We start from the raw sequence: 18362 nt of genomic DNA, 5'->3' as shown, positions 1-18362 counted from the left end.
GTTTACATTTCTAAAGATGACATGGGTCAGACAGTTCCTTCTGAAGTGTTGTTTGGGAACTGGGTCAGAAGCAGAAAATCTTCACTTCCAAACCAAAATTTAAGTAAAGGTGCAACAGTAAAGAACCTGATGAAGCATCAGCTCAGCTGCACATGTGGGGATTTTTCAGCAAGTTGAGACCCTTTGTATTGAAATCCTACAGCCTTGCATCAGCCCAGCTCAGTGGAGAAAAGCTGCTCCAGTTTTTCCCAGTTTTGTTTGGTGTTTCCAAAGGAGCACATCCTTGAACAGTCATTTGTAGGTGGGATTGTTTCCACTCCCTCTCCCCCAATTCTGGGCTGTATCACAACCCCCAAGCACCATAAATCTCTTAACTACTCTTAATAAGCTCAAGTGAATTAGTTTAGGATGTCTCAGCGTTGGCAAAGTGTCACCACTGCCCCAGCTATGGGCCCTCAATAAAACTGAAGCTTGGCAGGGTCAGCACAGACACCCCAGTGAGATTATCCGGTGTCAGTTCCCATCTGGCATTAGCCAGAGCAAGGGAAAAGAAAAAAAGGCAGCCCTTATCAGATCTCCAAATAAAAGGAGCACTTCCACTTCAAGTACTAGCAACTGGAAAAATTTCCTTTGTGTTTGAAGCTTTAAAAATATCTTTACCCTGGAGGCTGGCTGAGTCTGCTCAGTGCTTCGAGACCCCTTTCCCATACAAAGGTAATAAAACCAAGCTCATGGTTACAGAAATTCCCAGCACATAAAAATTACAGGAAGCTGTTGCTAAGTAATATTTCTACCTAAGTAAACATCACAAAGCGTTTCCCACACACACCTCTGAACTTTGTTATTCAAACCTGCCTTGAAGAAGTTCAGAGTTGCAGAATTTCTGCTGGCACTGGTCTTGCTGAGAGTGCTCAGTGCTTTTTCATAGCAGTTGAAAGACATTTCAGGCTGAGCAATGTTTTTCTCAGGGCTTTGTTGTGCTGCTTGTACTTGGGAACAAAGCAACTCCTCAGTTCCTTACCTGTCCCTTATCTGTCCCAGAATTTTCCCCAGATAAATCACAGGGAAATTAAAGAGAGCTCCTGTTGTATCCCTTTGTCTCTAGACCTGTTTCCCAACATGATATTAAAAAAAAATAAATCACAGAATATCCTGATTTGGAAGGGACCCACAAGGATCATCAAATCCAGCTCCTGGCTCTGCACAGGACAACCCCAAAATCCCACTCAAAACTAGGAAAAACATTATTATTTTCACATAGAACCTTTCTTTAGCAGCTCTTTGCATGTCAATTATTCCACACTGCCATCCTTTCCATCTGCTGCTTTAAGTCCTCTTCAATGGACACAAACAGTTTAATCTACTTTCCACAAAGTCAATATTTTGCCACAAATTCTAAATTGCACTAATGGAGAAACAACTTTTGTTTTTATCATCGAAAAACAAGAAAATACATGGAAAAAAGGAGCCTACTGACAGACCTGAAATGGCCCACACTCATAATAACTCAAATTTCCTGGTAGCAAGAAGCCCCAGGATGAAGCAGGTAACAGATTCCTACAAAGGTTTCATTCAGGATGAATAAGAGAACTTGAATTCTATCTTACCTTCTAATGAAAGAAGTTCACAGAATAGTTCACAGAATTACAGAATTAACCTCAGGATGGTTTGGTTGGAAGGGACCTCAAAGCCCATCCAGTGCCAGCCCTGCCATGGCAGGGACACCTTCACTGTCCCAGGCTGCTCCCAGCCCTGTCCAGCCTGGCCTTGGGCACTGCCAGGGATCCAGGGGCAGCCACAGCTGCTCTGGGCACCTGTGCCAGGGCCTGCCCACCCTCTGAGAAGAGAATTTCTCCCTAACATCTGGCCTAAATATTTCCTCTTTTTGTTTTAACCATTCCCCCTTTTCCTATCACTACTTGGCCCTGTAAAAACTGTTTCAGATATCTTTCTATTTCAGGAATGTGGCCCTTCAGTGTTCACCACGGCACTGTCTGATATTGCAGATAATTTTGTTGGTAACTTTTATTTGGCCATTCCACTTTTCCTTCCTATTGCCTTTACTCCACTTTCCACATGACCCAACATGCAATAAAAGGCTGAACCAGCCTTTATAATTAGACTGTCAAACCCATCAGACTGCTCCAAGATCTGTATGGACAGAGCAGCCTGACTGCAGGGAAAATTGGCAGGAAATCCTATTTCAGAGGGAATTGTTCCTTCCGCAAGAGGAGTGACAGACATATAGAAAAAAAAAAAAAAAAAAGACATGGAAAAAATGTGAAATATGAAAATCATGTTTGGCAGATCCAGACCGAGGTCTAGGACGTGGCATTTCCAGCATTTTTGTTGTCTGCATTCTTCAGTAAAGACACTCTCTGCAGTACAGAACCAACAAGTACATTTTGATGGCAATAAAATAAGTGTGTATGTGAAAAAAAACCCTGTTAAAAATGTCAGTGAAGAGATACAAAACCCCCAGAACAGGAACAGCACTTGGCTGCCATAAACAGCATCAGGCTAGACCCAAATTCCAAACAGACTACACATTTCCCTCCCTGCCTACCCAAAATATAACACGAGTTGGCCTTAACTGAACTGACTTGGTTTTCACACCAACAGGAGTGATTTAGGAGGAAAAAAAAAAAGAAAACTCTGCAGAAGCACATCCCAAAAGATCTCAATCCATGGTGCATCCACCTACACATCCCTGCATGCAGACACTGAGTCCTCAGTACTGCCACTGGTTTTTCCAAGGGTGCAGCTGTCCACAAATGATTTCAGTTCCTCCTCACTGGTTTAATCCCCAACCTTTGCTCCAATGTCTGTAAGAAGATCCTTTACTTTGTTGTCCTGAACACTGTTATCACCAACTGAAAAAAAAAATAAAAATTCCAGGCTGGAATTGTAGCTACGGGGATGATTCAGAGGCTTGGATGTGTGCCTTGGAGATAATTCCACGCTATAACTGAAAAGTTAGTTTTGGACTCAACTGGGATATTTGCGCTGATTAAATAAAGGAATAATTAAATAAAGGAGGGATAATGTGGAGCAACCACAGAGAGCTGGCAGGGGAAGGGCAGGGAATGGTGTGGAAGAGATGAGGGACACCAGCACCCCACTCCAGCCCCCAGCTTTGCCACTTGCCACACACACAAGAGCTTGCAGAGAATCCCAGGGTCCTCAAGGCTGGAAAAGACCTTGAAGATCAAGTGCCACCCTCAGCACCAGCACTGTGCTCATCCCTAAGCCCTGTCCCCAAGTGCCACACCCTCCGTGCTTCCCAGCACCTCCAGGGATGGGGATCCAGAGCTTCACAGCTTTCCATGAAATTTTCCCCAATCTCCCATCTAAACCTCCCTTGGGGCACCTTGAGGCCATTTCCTCTCATCCTATCCCTTGCCCCTGGGAGAAGGGACCAAACCCCACCTGGCTGTCCCCTCCTGCCACGGAATTCATTTTCCAGCCTTCCCACAGGTGCCCTCCCAAATTTCTTGCCCATCTCCTAATATTTTCCAGTGAGACTCCAAGCTTAGCAAGCTGGAAAAGCCGGTCAGCTTGGGACTTGTCTGTCAATTGACACCCACTCTGTAAAATCAAAACAATCAATATTTACATATCCTTGAAGGGTTTTTCCCAGTCCCAGTTTAGACAGAAACAACTTCCCATCCAGAGATGCAAAAAAAAAAAAAATTAAAAAAAGAAGAAAAGAATCAGTAGATTCTACTGATCAAGTTTCATTAAACAAACCAGGGGTACAAATAACCTGGGTCAAAAACTCCACACAAAACCAAACTTCCCTCTGAAAATGATACCGAAATTGCCACATTTCATTCTGGTTAGAAGATAAAGAGAAAAAACTAAAGAGAATACACTTAAATCCAAAGAGCCAAGAGACTTAAGCATGGCATTAGCTGCTGAAGATTCCCAGACGAAATGCAGAGGGAAAGATTTCATGACATTAAAACCCTGGGTACTGTGGGAAATTTAGGACTTTTGAACAACAGACTAATATGATCAAGCAGAAGCTGTTCTTTGTTTATACTACACACACTTTTATAGATTTTATAAACTACTAAGTACACACTTTTTGATTGGTGTTTCTGCTTTGTTCACTTGGTTTTTGTTTGTATTTTTTGGAGTATATGACTGGTTATAGTTTAGGTGTTTTACAGTTGCTTTTGTGGTCTTGGTATTCGGTTTCTCAGCCTCTTCTTTCATAATTTAGAACAATTTATGTTCCAATAGCTTTGACCAATTCTTGAGGCTTTGATAACAAATTTAGATGCAGGCTGGCTGGTGCACACTATAGCCTAACCCTTGCAAATATAATTGCAACAACTGGGAGCTGCTGCGAGGCTCTTCAGGCTAAGGAAAGCCAAAATACAATTCACACAAGCTTTTAATAATCTTGACAAAACAATTACACATGCTAAGGATACATTAGGGCTGGCAGGAGAACAGAGAGGCAGCGATTGCACCGGCAGGTTCACTAAATAAATGTCACTTAATCTCCACCACTGGCGTGTGCTCAGAGTCTAAAGGCTACTCACAAACAGACAAAAAAGGTCTAAAAAACCTCTCAGGCTGTCAAAACAACTGCAGAAGCACAGGGGCAGGTGTCACAAAGCACGGGATCACACAGATCCCAGCCTGTGCAAAACAGTGGCTACCAAAAAACTAAAGTCCAAATCCCAACGTTCAAAACAAAGATAAGCTCGGCTTGTTAAGTGGTTTGGGAAGTGCATTCCAGTCACTGCCCAAATATTCAGGAGCACAGCTTCCCTACTGTTCCTTCTGCAAGGGACACACAAAACCAGAGCATCTGTGTATAGTGCCTTTTGAAACGCTTTTCTGATTAAAATCTCAATTTCTGGGTCACACAGACTGGGATGAGGCACGTACTGGACAGGTGCCCTCCAACAAACTCTTGCATCAGAGGCTCAGGAGCTCAGATTTCTGTCCCAGTGGTAAAATATTATCATTAAAATATTACATTTGTCCAGCTTTCATGGAGATAGGCAGTTTTTTAAAGGAGAGAAAACTACCTATTATAGTCTGCTGCAAGACAGCCCCAGAAAATTCACAGGACTTTTGGGGCATTATGTTCTAGGCACTAAAGAAGTACCAATTAGACCTTTACCCTTATGAAACAGCAGAAAACACAGCACATGAAATGCATAAGAAACCAGGTTTCAGTGCTGATGTAACTGCATACCTGGAAGTTTATAAATAAAACCCTTTACAATCTTATTTTTCATTTTAAAAAAGGAACACACGTACACACTTGCATCTTCTTGCTCATACCCTGTTATTCTGGCCACAAAAAATAACCACTTTCTTTAAAAGGAAGCTGGACAATTTTGGGGTGAAGAGTAGCAGAGGGGAAACCACATTAATTGCATTAGTTTGTGCATACTGGTAGGAATTCCTCCTCAAATTTGGCACTTAGCACTCAGAGCTGCCCTTTAAAGCTTGGCAAGAATTTCTCTCCAGCCCACAAGTTTCCTAATTTCGTCTCAGGACACACTGGTTCGTTTGGATGCACGACCTCCAGAAAGGCAGACACCCCTAAATGTGTCACTCTCACCTCAATTCACTTTGCTCCCCGGCAAGTCAGATTTAACATAAATCAAAGCCAATATATAATTAAAGCTAAGCTTAAGGTCAGTTCCAACTTTGGAAAAAAACAAATCTGTATGAAATTAAAAGCAACTCTAATACACTTGAGGACTGGGGTGGCAACAGCAGCGAGCTTTTTGAACACAACTTCTGCCCTGAATCAAAGCCCCGGGCTCAAAGCCCTGTTACTTCACCCTCTACCCCATCCAGGTCCTCTTTTTTCCTTCTCCCTTCCCCTTCAGATCTGACTTGGCTTCCAGCTTCTTCTCTGTGGAAATGCTGCTCACCCATCCACAGATTTTACACCTTTATATGGCAGGAAGGTTTTGGTAAAGATGGAATTGCACCTTTCCAGAATGGGGTTTATTCCACTGAGACTTTTCCCCACTGTTGTGCTCCACCTGCTGAAGCTCTCGGTCAGTCTGGACTTTCATTCCCTGCCCAAACCCCAATAAAGACACTCACAGTACCAACTGTTATCCAAGACACTCACAGTCAATGAAAATGGTGAGCACTGGACAGTTCCTGACTCTGCAGAAGAACTAAACACAGAATTCTGGATGCTTTATGAACACAGGTGAAAGAACTGCTCAAACCCATCCTGAAGGTTTACTCTTCATCTTCTAAGGTGAATTTTCAGCCCTGCTAGTAGGAATCTCTGTTTACAGGTAGCAATCAGCAGGCACCTATCAGGCCTCCAAGTATCCCAGAATGGTTTGGGTTGGGAGGGACCCCAAAGCTCATCCAGCACCACCCCTGCCATGGCAGGGACATCTTCCACTGTCCCAGGGTGTTCCAGCTGGTCCAGCCTGGCCTTGGACACTTCCAAGGGGCAGTCACAGCTGCTGTGGGCACTCAAAGGTCCTAACAGGTCAAAATTTGACAGCAAAGCCCCCGCTGAGACCCCTCACAGTGCACTCACCTCTCTGGCATCGATCGTGTGTCCAGCAGCGCTCGATGAAAATCCCGTTTATCACTGTGGGGGGACAGTTGCTCTTCCCTTTCACAGTGCCTGGGCACACATCTCCACACTCTTCTTTGTCATCCTTGTTGGCCACGATGTAATTGTCTTCTACAGAATCCAGAATCCTGGACCAGTCGATGGTGGACAGGTAGCAGAGCTCGTTGTTCTTCTCAATGCGCACGGCGCCCCGGGTGATGTTCATCAGGTTGTAGAGGCCAATTTCTTTCAGGTGAACCATCTCAAAGATCACCAGGGCGTAGTTGAAGAACAGGTGAGTCCCTCGGATCACAGTGAGGTTGGGGAAGAGACCCTTCAAGCTCTCCAGGCCGTACACACGGAACAGCAGCAGGTAGTCTGTGATCATGGTCAGCTTGGGGAAGCTGAGCTCGCGGAAATCTTCGGGCTTGGTTTTGAACATCAGCAGGATCTGCAAGTGGCCCTCAATCACTGTGCAGTTCTCCAGCATGTTCAGCCTGGTCAGGTTGTTGCGGATGTCCATGCTCCTGCAAACTGGGAGGCAAAGGATAATTAATTTATTGAGCAGAAGGTTAATTGTTGGAGTTTTCTAAACGCTCGGTTTTGTCCAACCGCACCGAGATCCACTGGGGACTTGTGGCCCTCTCAGCGAGGCAGGCTTCAAGTGTTAAGAAATACACTGTGGGGAACATTCCCTGCTATAAGGTTACAAAACAAGAGTATTTCATCATTTTTTCAGCCATCTTGAGTGCCTGCCCGTTGCCTCTATCACAACTGCAGTGGTAACACCAGTGCTGGGACATCACAAAGGGAAGAGATGTCTGGGCTGTTTTCTTCAGGTGGCTGCCAGCAACACACCTACCTGTGTGAGATTGTGCAATTAATGCCAGGGGATTAGAGTGAGGCATTTAGAATGGTTGTAGGGAGGGGAAGATAGCAAAGAATAATGGCCAGAGATGGAAGTGCTTGGGAAGTGAGCAGAAAAACCTGGAAATGCACAGGAGCACAGCCCACGCTCCTGCCCAGACTCTGCTCACAGGAGTAATTTACTACATTAATAATTTTTGCCCTGAGCATTCTTTTCAGATGAAGTGTTGGGGCTTTTTTTGTGATTATTTTCTCAAGGGTGCAAATCTCCCTCTCTTGACTATCTGGGCAGTTTATTTCATAGAACCAGTAACCAAAGAACTGGCAAAGTGAACAAATACATGAAGCATAAATTAGAAGGTAAACTGAGTAATAGGAATCCAGGCACCAGCAAAGGGAAAAAGTTTGAATAGGGAAATATTTTTTAAACTCTAAGCACAGGTAAAAAATCAAGCAGGAAATTTGCAGCTCCACGCCTCTACAGCACAACAAAATTCCCTGTGACAACCCCTTTGAAACCAACTTCATAGAAACTTCAGCCAGACTTTCATGTTCAAATCCAAGCGGATCCTTCCTGAATTTTTCCTTTTTGAAGACTGCATCCACACAAAGGATTCTCTCTTTTGTCTACAGCTGGGCCGGTGTCTTCCCTCCCCATTTAAGAACAAAAAACACAGTCTCATTCCTCTTTTTGTCACTATATGTAAAGTTCACCAGCTATAAAAACACCACATCGCAGCTCCAAGGGATCACCCAGCCTTACAAAACTGGTGTGGACACAAACATTTCACAGTTAGGATTGTCTGACTCCTCATGGTTTAACAGAGACCACTGATGTAGGGGTTAAAACCAAATTCTGTGTAAATATCTTAATAATTATTCAAAAATTTGCTCCACTGACTGCAAGAAAAAAAAATTGGCAATACTAATATGGGATTTGAAGCAATGTTATTGCCCAATGGGATTTTTTGGCACTATATCCAAGTCATTTCATAAATTGCTTTCTGGAAGAAAAAAGCCAATGCACACGGTGCCTCAAGGATTAAGGATGTACTTGGAAAAAGTGGGAAAAGGAACCTGATGACCAGCCAGCAACAATTCTCTGCCCCAAACTGTACTGCTGCACATCCCAACCTGGGATAAAAGACCTGGGAGAGCAACAGATTCAGCTTAAATGCTCTGGATATTTATTTTCAAGAAATAACATCGGTATTTCCAAAGAAGCAAATGCGTGGCAGGTCAGGACAGTGAAAGGAGAAGTAACAGAGGGACACGTAAGAAATTGAAAGACTGAATTCAACTGAAGCCACCAGGGCAGCTAAAATTACCAGATAAATTCAAAATGCAACATCTTGCTTCTTATTTATTCTTGGTTCTCATTATTGTGGGGTGCACAGCAGTGCTGGGGTGGTACCCACCACTAGCTGCTGCACCACAGGATAATGCACTGCCTGCTGGAATGGACAGCTGACCTTAAGGAAAAGGAAAGGTCAAAAAATACAGACCAGGAATTACTTCTGATCAGGAGTCAGAGCTCCAGGCTGTTGCTGTGGCTGAAGGCCACGAGATGCATGAATACCCTGAGCACAATTGCCTGTGTCTTTCATCATTTTGGGTAGAAGGAGCTGAGTCACCAGGGGCTGGACACAAGCCCTGCACCCACACTGTCCCTGCCCAGGGCAGCTTCAGCAGGGCTGGGAAGATCTGCAGACAGGTATGGCCAGGAAAAACCCTCTGAGTGCTGTGGCTGCATCTCCAGGCTGTGGAAATCTTCCTTTGGTGCAGGACAGAGCTCAGGATCTTGGTGTGGAGGAGCTACCCCGGGTGGGCAGCCCAGAGCCCGAGGGGGGGTACCCAGCACTGAGGAAATTCAAGGTCCTGCCTGGCAGAGGAACAGATCCACGGCCAGCAAGGATTCCAAGAGGATGGTCTGAATCCCAGCATGGTTTGGGTTGGGAAGGACCTCAAAGCCCATCCAGTGCCACCCTCTGCCATGGCAGGGACACCTCCCACTGTCCCAGGCTGCTCCCAGCCCTGTCCAGCCTGGCCTTGGGCACTGCCAGGGATCCAGGGGCAGCCACAGCTGTGCCAGGGCCTGCCCACCCTGCCAGGAACAATTCCTGCCCCAGATCCCATCCATCCCTGCCCCCTGGCAGTGGGAGCCATTCCCTGGGTCCTGGCACTCCTGGTCACTGCAGCCCTGGAGTTCACAGCTCTCACCCCTTCCCTCAAACACTCAAAACCAATTCAATTACTCTGCTCCTGACCTTTCAAGCTTCTGGAGATCACCACTAACATGAGCCATGCTGCTCTTGGTCCAAACAGCTGCTCAAAGATCTTCCAAGCTCCACAAAAAACTCAACCATCTGAACACCCCCACAGGGTACAAACCTCCCTCTCTTCCAGCTCTCCCCATCCTGACACAGATTCCCCATAGGAGGCTGCAGAAAAGGTGACCAAAGGCTAACAACTCCAAATATTTTGAAAAGATGTGTTAAAGAACAAAGGTTAGCTAAAGGTGAATCTAAAAAGAAATGAGTGAAGCTTTTGAAGAGTTAAAAATATAGATCTACCAGAGCTGGAAGTACAACACCCATGGTTCATGAGCTGCTTTTCCCCACATTTAGAGAAAAATCACACAATTATTTTCCAGGTTCTACTTCAATTTAGTTTTGAAGTGATAAATGGTATCCAAGCTCTTTCTTTTTAACACCTCAAAGATCAAAGAGAATAATAAGGAATTAAGAACATCTGAAACAAAATAGGCTTTTTAGTTGGAGGTTTCTCCATCTTTTCATGCCTTTGAATTTTCAGCAGTTTATATCTCCTGTTCATGCAGTAGCAGCTTAAGTCACCCCATAAATTTATTGTTACCAAGACAACAAGAAGCAGTTTTAAGCAAAGTAATAAGTGTTTTTCCACAGCTTCTCTCGATAGTATTTCTTCTGCAGGGACAGGGGAATTAATCAACCATTCAGTAGGAAGGCAAGGCAGGTTTGATCCCAGAAGAAGGAGAGCAAAGTTGTGCCATCAATTATAATACAGACAACCTGGTTTCAAAAAACACATAAATCAGCTTTCAGGGAAATAAAAAAAATCACAAATTGATTCACCAGTAGTAGGCCCAAAGCTGCTCCTGTGCAAACTACTGGCAAAACCCCCACTACACATAAATTCCTAAATTTCAGCAGAAACAACAGCACAGCTCTGAGCTGCCAGAGGAAGCACAGCTCCATCCTTGCTACCAAGCTACTCACTCAAAAAATTACTAAATCATCCTACACACGTTCCACCAGCCCCCCCAGAAAACCAAGCTGAAGCCACGCTCTTTAAAAAACAAACAAACAAATCCCAAGATGCTGAAGCCTCTTGGACAAACTGGTTTGGTAACAACCTTCAGGTCCTGAATGAAGAAACGAGATCTGATGCCAGAGGTTAAGTTTTCAAGATAGAGTCTAACCAGGGGAATAGCTGAACTTAAACCTTGTTTATAGTAAATCATGTGGATACTAAACCTTAATGATTCACTGCTTCAGAGCTCTGGCCTTTAACAATCAAGATCAGGGCAATCTGGCACAGAAGGAACACAAACCATTTGAGGTAACTATTGGTTAATTCTGCTTTTTTTGGTAGTTTTTGCTGCCTACTGAATAAACAAACTATTGTAAAAAAATTACACTTGCTTGGGTTGGGTCAAAAGCATTGCAATTCTACATAAAGCTGATTTTTAGAAGTGGCTTTAGGAGACTGGGAAAAGGATTTTTGGTTGTTTCTTGGGATTAACTGCTGAGACAGGAGAACATCCTGGTAGCAGGTTAGAGGGAAGGACTGTGTGACAGCTCCTAGCCTAGTGCAGCAATTGTTTGCTAAATATAAAAACCATCTAATTGTGCAATATGGATTTTCATGCTTCATTTCTGCACCTCAGATACCTCGAGCTGAGAAAATTGGATAAGGACTCCAAAATGAGCCCCTATAAACCCTCAGCCCTCGGGGAACATCTCAGGTACCTGATACCTCTCACCGCTCAAAGCCCTCCAAGTCTGGCCTTTAAAGCCTGGGCTGGGCTGTCTTTATGCTCCCCTCACTTGATTCCAAACCCAGAGAGCAAACAGGACGTGTCCTGCCCCATTTCCAGGCAGAGATAAGCAGTGCTGGGGTGGCAGCACCCCGGGATCGCTCGGGGTAACGGCGGCGGCGGTGCTGGAGCTGACACACCTGAGGATCCTCCCTGCTCCAAAGGCAGCAGGAACAGGTTCCACACCTTGCCCATAGCAGCATCATTGATATTCCACAAGGATTATTCCATAATCCCAAAAGTGACCTCCAGAAAGCTCTGGGGTTTTACGCTGTTCAGAGACAGCCACTGCGCTGCCTCGCCCCAAAAAAGGGACAGGACATGCTGGGGCCTGGGTTTGGTACAGCCCTGCCCTTCTGCACTCACTTTTCCTACTTTATTCTCATGCTTTTTTCTCCTTTATTCCTGCTTTTGGTCTCATAAAAAAATTCATTCTAGACTGAGTGTCTCAACATAAAAAATTAACTCAGGCCTGACGTGGGGCAAGGGAACAGTTTTTTAATGAGTTTACGAGCACAAAAATATCTGTATCAACCAGATGTGATACTAACTAAGAAGCAACCTATTTTTAAAGTGTGTTACTACAGCAATACACAGCGAAATTTGTCCCACAGGGTGATTTAGGCAGAGATCTCTCAACTGCATTCCCAACTCTCACATCAGCAGCAGGTACTGGAGCACATGTGCAGCTCCTAAATTTAGGGGAAGAGTTCAGAAAGGGAGGAAGAGTGCTCTAAACACCCATGACTGCATTGATCAGTTTTCTATTAACCAGAAAAGGAGCCCAAAGGAAGCTGCTTCATTACCAGATGCCTAAAACTAGGTGAGGTAAATCCCACCCCAAATACCAGAGCTAGTGAACTGACAGGCATGAGTCATGTGCGAGATTTATTTCAAGAAGTTGCATTATGTTTACACAGTCATTAAAAAAAAATACACAAAACTGTCTTTCTTCCCAAAACAAGATATATGGATCTTCATTTTATGCACAGGTCAGGCCTTCTTTCCTTAACCCTTTCTTCTTCTCTCAGTAACTCCTGAACTCAGTAACTACCTTTAACCACATATAAGAGAGGAAGAGTGCTCTCACATGAAGTATTCCTAAAATATTTAGGAAAATGGGATGGATTGAGGAGGAGAAACTCATAATCCAGATGGAAATGTGAATTTTACCATCCACTCCATTTTTCTACTGAACAACCTCCATCCACCTGCTGCTTGCCCCCAAATCTTCTCCAAGGCTACCTAAAGGCACCAAAAGGGAGAGACATTTACACATGGGACACAAGGACAACCATGGATGGGGGGAATTTTGTACCTGCAGAGCCTGTCTGTGGGAACACAGGGCACAGATCTCCAAGAAAGCTGCCTCAATCAGACCCGTTGCTCAGGGAACAACTTGTTTGCTCATGCAGCTCTTGTACGTGCATTTCCCCCTCTGGTTTTTTGTTTCTGTTTTCCATCCCCACTGTGGTGCTCCATGACCTCACCATTCCCAGAAAACTGAGCCAAGCCCCCAGAAAATAGAATCAAACACCAGAGCAGCTGAAAACCTTTTAAATCACGTTCAAACATCAAAACCCCGACGGTCCGAACTGTCTGTAGAATATTTCATGAAGTATTTGCACAGTAAAAATGATATGGAAATGTTCCAGCCCACGCTTTGCTTTGCTGTCTTGTGCCCCTGTTCCTCCATCCATGAACTCAAGAGAACATTTTCCTACCACGCTGTAACACAGCAAAGATTAGGGAGTTTAGAACATAGACACGCTTGAACCCCAAAAAGCAAATATGATTTAAATAAATAACCAAATCACAGGCTGCGCCGTGGCAGTAATAATAGTGTTTTCAAATTAGGAACTGCTGGACTCCAGTTGCACACGTATTTATTTATTATTAGTGCTATATGTCAACTGCCTTTTCCATCTCTGCTGGAGGCGGGCAGGTTTGCCCACAGCAGCTGGGACTGACCCTCCCAAGGTAACACAGTGTCACCGGACTCTTGTGAGGTTTCAAACGTGTGAGGGAAGAAACTGGGTTATTTTTGAAATACGTGACTTGTCCTATTGTTGGAAAAAGAGGCTGTCTTACAGGAGCATCCTGCCTTATTCCCTGAATCCCATACACATCCCAATAATGTCCATCACTGTATTGTCAGTACTTGAACTGATTCTCTTGCTCTTGCCTTTTCTGAAGGGAAAGCCAACAGGTAGATTGTCTATGTGAGACATGACCCACGGATCCAGTTAGCTGTCTTTAAATAAATATTTTCCTTTTGTCAAAAAAAATGGCAAGAATCGCCCAAAATTAAAGAACCTCCCATTAAAAGGATTTCCTGAGCAAGTTTATTTAACATAACCCATCAAAACAACTCGTAAGGCTTAACCTGGAGCTAGCCGCGGGTTTAACAAGCTTGTGACCTCCAACACAACATCTTCATACCCCTGCCCAGTATTTTACAAGCCCCTGTGTACACACAGAGCCTTCCCCTGGAGCTCTCCCATCTTAATACCTGTGGATTTGGCACACTACCTAAAAGTGGTTAAAGACAAAACCTCCGCGTCTGGCCACACTAAACCCTCCTGAAACCGGAGCCGGTTCTGAGGCAGCCGAGCAGCGGCGGGGGCACAGGACTGGGGAGGGAACCGGGGAAAGGATCAGGGAAAGGACCCGAGAAGGGACTGGGGAAGGGACCAGGGAGGGAGCGGAGAGGGACCCGGGAAAGGAGCATGGGACAGGACCCGGGAAAGGAACACGGGACAGGACCCGGGAAAGGGACACGGGACAGGACCCGGGAAAGGAGCATGGGACAGGACCCGGGAAAGGGACACGGGACAGGACCCGGGAAAGGGACACGGGACAGGACCCGGGAAAGGAGCATGGGACAGGACCCGGGAAAGGGACACGGGACAGGACCCGGGAAAGGGACACGGGACAGGACCCGGGAAAAGGATACGGGACAGGACCCGGGAAAAGGATACGGGACAGGACCTGGGAAAGGGACACGGGACAGGACCCGGGAAAGGGACACGGGACAGGACCTGGGAAAGGGACACGGGACAGGACCTGGGAAAGGGACACGGGAAAGGGACACGGGACAGGACCCGGGAAAGGGACACGGGACAGGACCCGGGAAAGGGACACGGGACAGGACCTGGGAAAGGGACACGGGACAGGACCCGGGAAAGGGACACGGGAGAGAGACCCGGGAAAGGGACACGGGACAGGACCCGGGAAAGAGACACGGGACAGGACCCGGGAAAGGGACACGGGACAGGACCCGGGAAAGGGACACGGGAGAGAGACCCGGGAAAGGGACACGGGACAGGACCCGGGAAAGGGACACGGGACAGGACCCGGGAAAGGGACCGGAGAGTGGATCGGGGGAGGGGACCCAGGGAAGGGGCCGGAGAGGGGACCGGGAAAGGGACCGGGGAGGGGACTGAGGAAGAGACCGTGGCAGGGCCCGGGGAGGGGAGCCGGGGAGGAACCGGGGAAGGAACGGGGGAAGTGCCCATGGAAGGGCCGGGGAGCGGCTCCGCAGAGGGGCCCGTGCCCTTCCCCGGGCGCGGCCCCGCTGACCCCGGCCCGGCGCCGCCCGCGCGGGGCCCCGCGGGCCGGGAGAGCCGGGGCCGCCGCTGCCCTCCCGGCCGTGCCGCTCCAATCTCGGCCGCCGCCGGGCCGGGCCGGGGCTGAAGGTGACCCGGGAGCGCTCCGGGCCGCGCTGCCCGCGGGCCCCGCGCAGGTACAAAGGGCACGGCGGGCCCGGGCCCGCCCCGCCGCCGCCCGCAGCCCCCCAGCCCTCCCGGCCGGGCCCCGACTCACTCTCGCCGCGGCCGCGGCCGCACCAGGCTCCCAGCACCACGGCCACGGCCAGCGCCGCCGCGGCCGCCGCCGCTCTCGGTCCCATCCCGCGCCGCTGCCGCCGCCCGGCGCGAATCAGAGCCCGCGGGGCGGGCGCGGGGGCCGGGCCCGGCCGAGCATCGCCGCGGAGCCCCCGCGGAGCCCCTTTATAGCGCCGGGCCCCTCCCTGCCCGCGGAGTCGGCCCCGGCCCCGCGGCCCCTCGCAGCGCAGGCCGGGCTGGCGGCGCCCCGGCCGGTAAACAAGGGGCTGCCCCCGTCAGCTGCGAGCCCGGCGGGGCGGCCGCAAGAGGCGGCGCGGAGCGCGGGCACGGGACGGGACGGGCCGGGGGAGGAGCGGCGGCGGCGTCCAGGCACCCTTCATCACCCAGCCTCCCTTCATCATCCAGCCTCCCTTCATCATCCAGGCACCCTTCATCATCCAGGCACCCTTCATCATCCAGCCTCCCTTCATCACCCAGCCTCCCTTCATCATCCAGCCTCCCTTCATCATCCAGGCACCCTTCATCATCCAGGCACCCTTCATCATCCAGCCGCCCTTCATCACCCAGCCGCCCTTCATCACCCAGCCGCCCTTCATAATCCAGCCTCCCTTCATCATCCAGGCACCCTTCATCATCCAGGCACCCTTCATCACCCAGCCGCCCTTCATCATCCAGGCACCCTTCATCATCCAGCCGCCCTTCATCACCCACCCATCACCCACCCCTCCATCTGTCCGTCCGTCCTTCTGCCCGTCCGCCCACCCACCCATCCAGCCGGCTGTGAGCCCCGTTGGTGCTGCCCGAGGAGCCGCAGTGGCCTCGGCAGCGTGCAGCGAGTGAAACGCAGGAGTTGAGCAGCCTGACCTCGCTGTGGGTTCAAATGGAAGGAGAGCAGGGTTAGGTGAGAGATTAGGGAAAATATTTTTATTGGGAGGGTGGGCAGGCCCTGGCACAGGGTGCCCAGAGCTGCTGTGGCTGCCCCTGGATCCCTGGCAGTGCCCAGGGCCAGGCTGGACAGGGCTGGGAGCAGCCTGGGACAGTGGAGGTGTCCCTGCCATGGCAGGGCTGGCACTGGATGGGCTTTGAGGTCCTTCCCAACCCAAACCATTCTGGGATTCTGTCTCTCTGTCCCAGTGCTGACAGCCCAGGCTGAGAGCAGGGCTGCTGCCCTGGCTCTGCCCGTGTCCCTCCTCCTCCCGCAGAACTGGACAGAGCTTGCCATGAGGATACTGTCTACCACTGCCACTGCTTTCAGTATCACAGAACCCAAAGAGCCATTGCAGATTTCTGGTTCTTTTTGCAGTGGGATTCATCATTTGGTGCCTTTTTTAATCATCTCTGCACTGCACTCATGCTAAGCCATGACAGTACGTTTCCTGGCAACTTCCAGTAATTTTATCTGGCTCTTGCTTTCAGCCATTTCTGCGAGACAAATGAGTTATAAACTGCTGGAATAAAGCCTTTTTTAATTAAAAAATGCTTGGCAAATAGACATTCTTTACAATTTTTATCCCACCATCTTTAGCTTAGAACAGATCTCTCACTTCTGCTTGACATTAAGAGACCCTGGGCAGGCCAGTGTTAACCAGCAGGTCACCGTGCCTCAGTCCCCTTGTCTGCACTATGAGTTTACCCTATTTAAAGTATTTTGCATTGCTTTTCCAGGTAAAGAATCACTGCAGTTGTCCCAGGGACACGACACAGTGTGACTGAGGGGAGGGCTGGTCAGTGAAATCGTGGCTCTGCTGGTGTGACTCAGCCCCTGATACTGTTTGAAGTTTCCCTGTTGGACAGGGTAAGACCGGCGGCCTGATTTGACCAGTGTAAGCAGGATTAGCTGGGATGGTACCTGTGCAACAATAACTACATCTCAGCATTTGCAGACTATTTAAATGCTGAGATGAAAGGCTCTGCTTAAGTGGGGATGCTTTCTCTGTCATCAGCACAGCAGATGTGTGTCTGCACAGCACAGGAGCTGTTGATTCAGCCCATCAGAACCACAGTCATGGGATGGCATTTCCCCCGTTTCTGTCCTTTTTTCACAAATCCATGCTGCTGCCTCAAGCTGACAAGTGCAGAGAGACTCAGAACCCCACTCATGCTCAACTGCTTCAGGAAGTAAGGACACTTAAGGAAGGGAAATAAACAACAAAAGTATGCATTCTCTGCTTGCAAATTAACTTACTTTATGACTGTAGACTTTGCATAAAACAGACAGAGCCAAACATCACCTGGACAGCTCGGGCTGTGTGGAATTTATACTGTGACTGTAACAGCAACCTGCTCTTGCTTACTCACTTATGTTCTCATTGCTTTTCATGTAATAATGATATCAGTTTACACATTGGCATATGAGGATTAAAGGCTACAGATTTATTATCTTTCCTTAAAATACTATTTTTAGTTTCTAATTACTGATTAAGAACATCAGGGTGCAACCTTTCCAGCATCTTTCCCATACATCCACTGCTACATATTCAACACGCTACAGTGCACTTGGTTTGCAATCAGATAAACCAACAGGAGCAATGTGGGCGCTTAGAAACTAAGCCAACACCTGCTTACTCTTGAGTTCTGGTTTTTTTTCTCCTAATAGCTGCAATGCAGGCTTTTCTTTTATTTCTGATTCAAGAAGCTACTAAAATCACCAGTTTGATATATTAAATATTGGCAACAGTCATATTTCTTTCTCTCCACTACAGATGTTTTATGTTTTAGTTAGAATAACTTGGAAATAAGCAGGGATAAGTGCTATGAACTGTGACAATCAAAGACCATGGGGGTTCAGATCTGAATCCTCCTGAGAAAATTAAGTACAGAAAGACTTGCAATAGAGTGTATCCATCTGTTTGACCCTACAAAGACTTATTTGTTTTGGTTTGATCCATTCCTTACATAAATCATGGAATGGTTTGGGTTGGAAGGGGCCTTAGAGACCATCCCATCCTACCCCCTGCCATGGCAGGGACACCTTCCACTGTCCCAGGCTGCTCCAAGCCCTGCCCAGCCT

The 18362-nt window shown here is 47.7% G+C and overlaps 1 protein-coding gene across 2 annotated transcripts in view; it reads right to left on the bottom strand.

Moving 5' to 3' along the window:
* The window catches only part of INSR (insulin receptor), a 54402-nt gene extending 38265 nt beyond the window's left edge, over positions 1–16137 (bottom strand). Inside the window, exons 1-2 of one of the 2 annotated variants that reach the window (XM_085562506.1) lie at positions 16119–16137; positions 6545–7096 (exon numbers count right to left, since the gene is read on the bottom strand). In XM_085562506.1, coding sequence (XP_085418632.1) covers positions 6545–7096; positions 16119–16122 — 556 coding nt within the window. In that variant the 5' untranslated portion in view covers positions 16123–16137. Of the gene's footprint in view, positions 1–6544; positions 7097–15332; positions 15490–16118 lie in introns of those variants that run through there. The other variant, XM_077788794.2, reaches the window with a different exon arrangement.
* Positions 16138–18362: the final 2225 nt, after the last annotated feature.

Source organism: Lonchura striata, chromosome 28 (assembly GCF_050655825.1).
Source record: "Lonchura striata isolate lonStrDom1 chromosome 28, ASM5065582v1, whole genome shotgun sequence".
Lineage (NCBI taxonomy): Eukaryota > Metazoa > Chordata > Aves > Passeriformes > Estrildidae > Lonchura > Lonchura striata.
The sequence above is the reverse complement of the archived record's forward strand: the minus strand, read 5'-3'. Positions and strand labels throughout refer to the sequence as shown.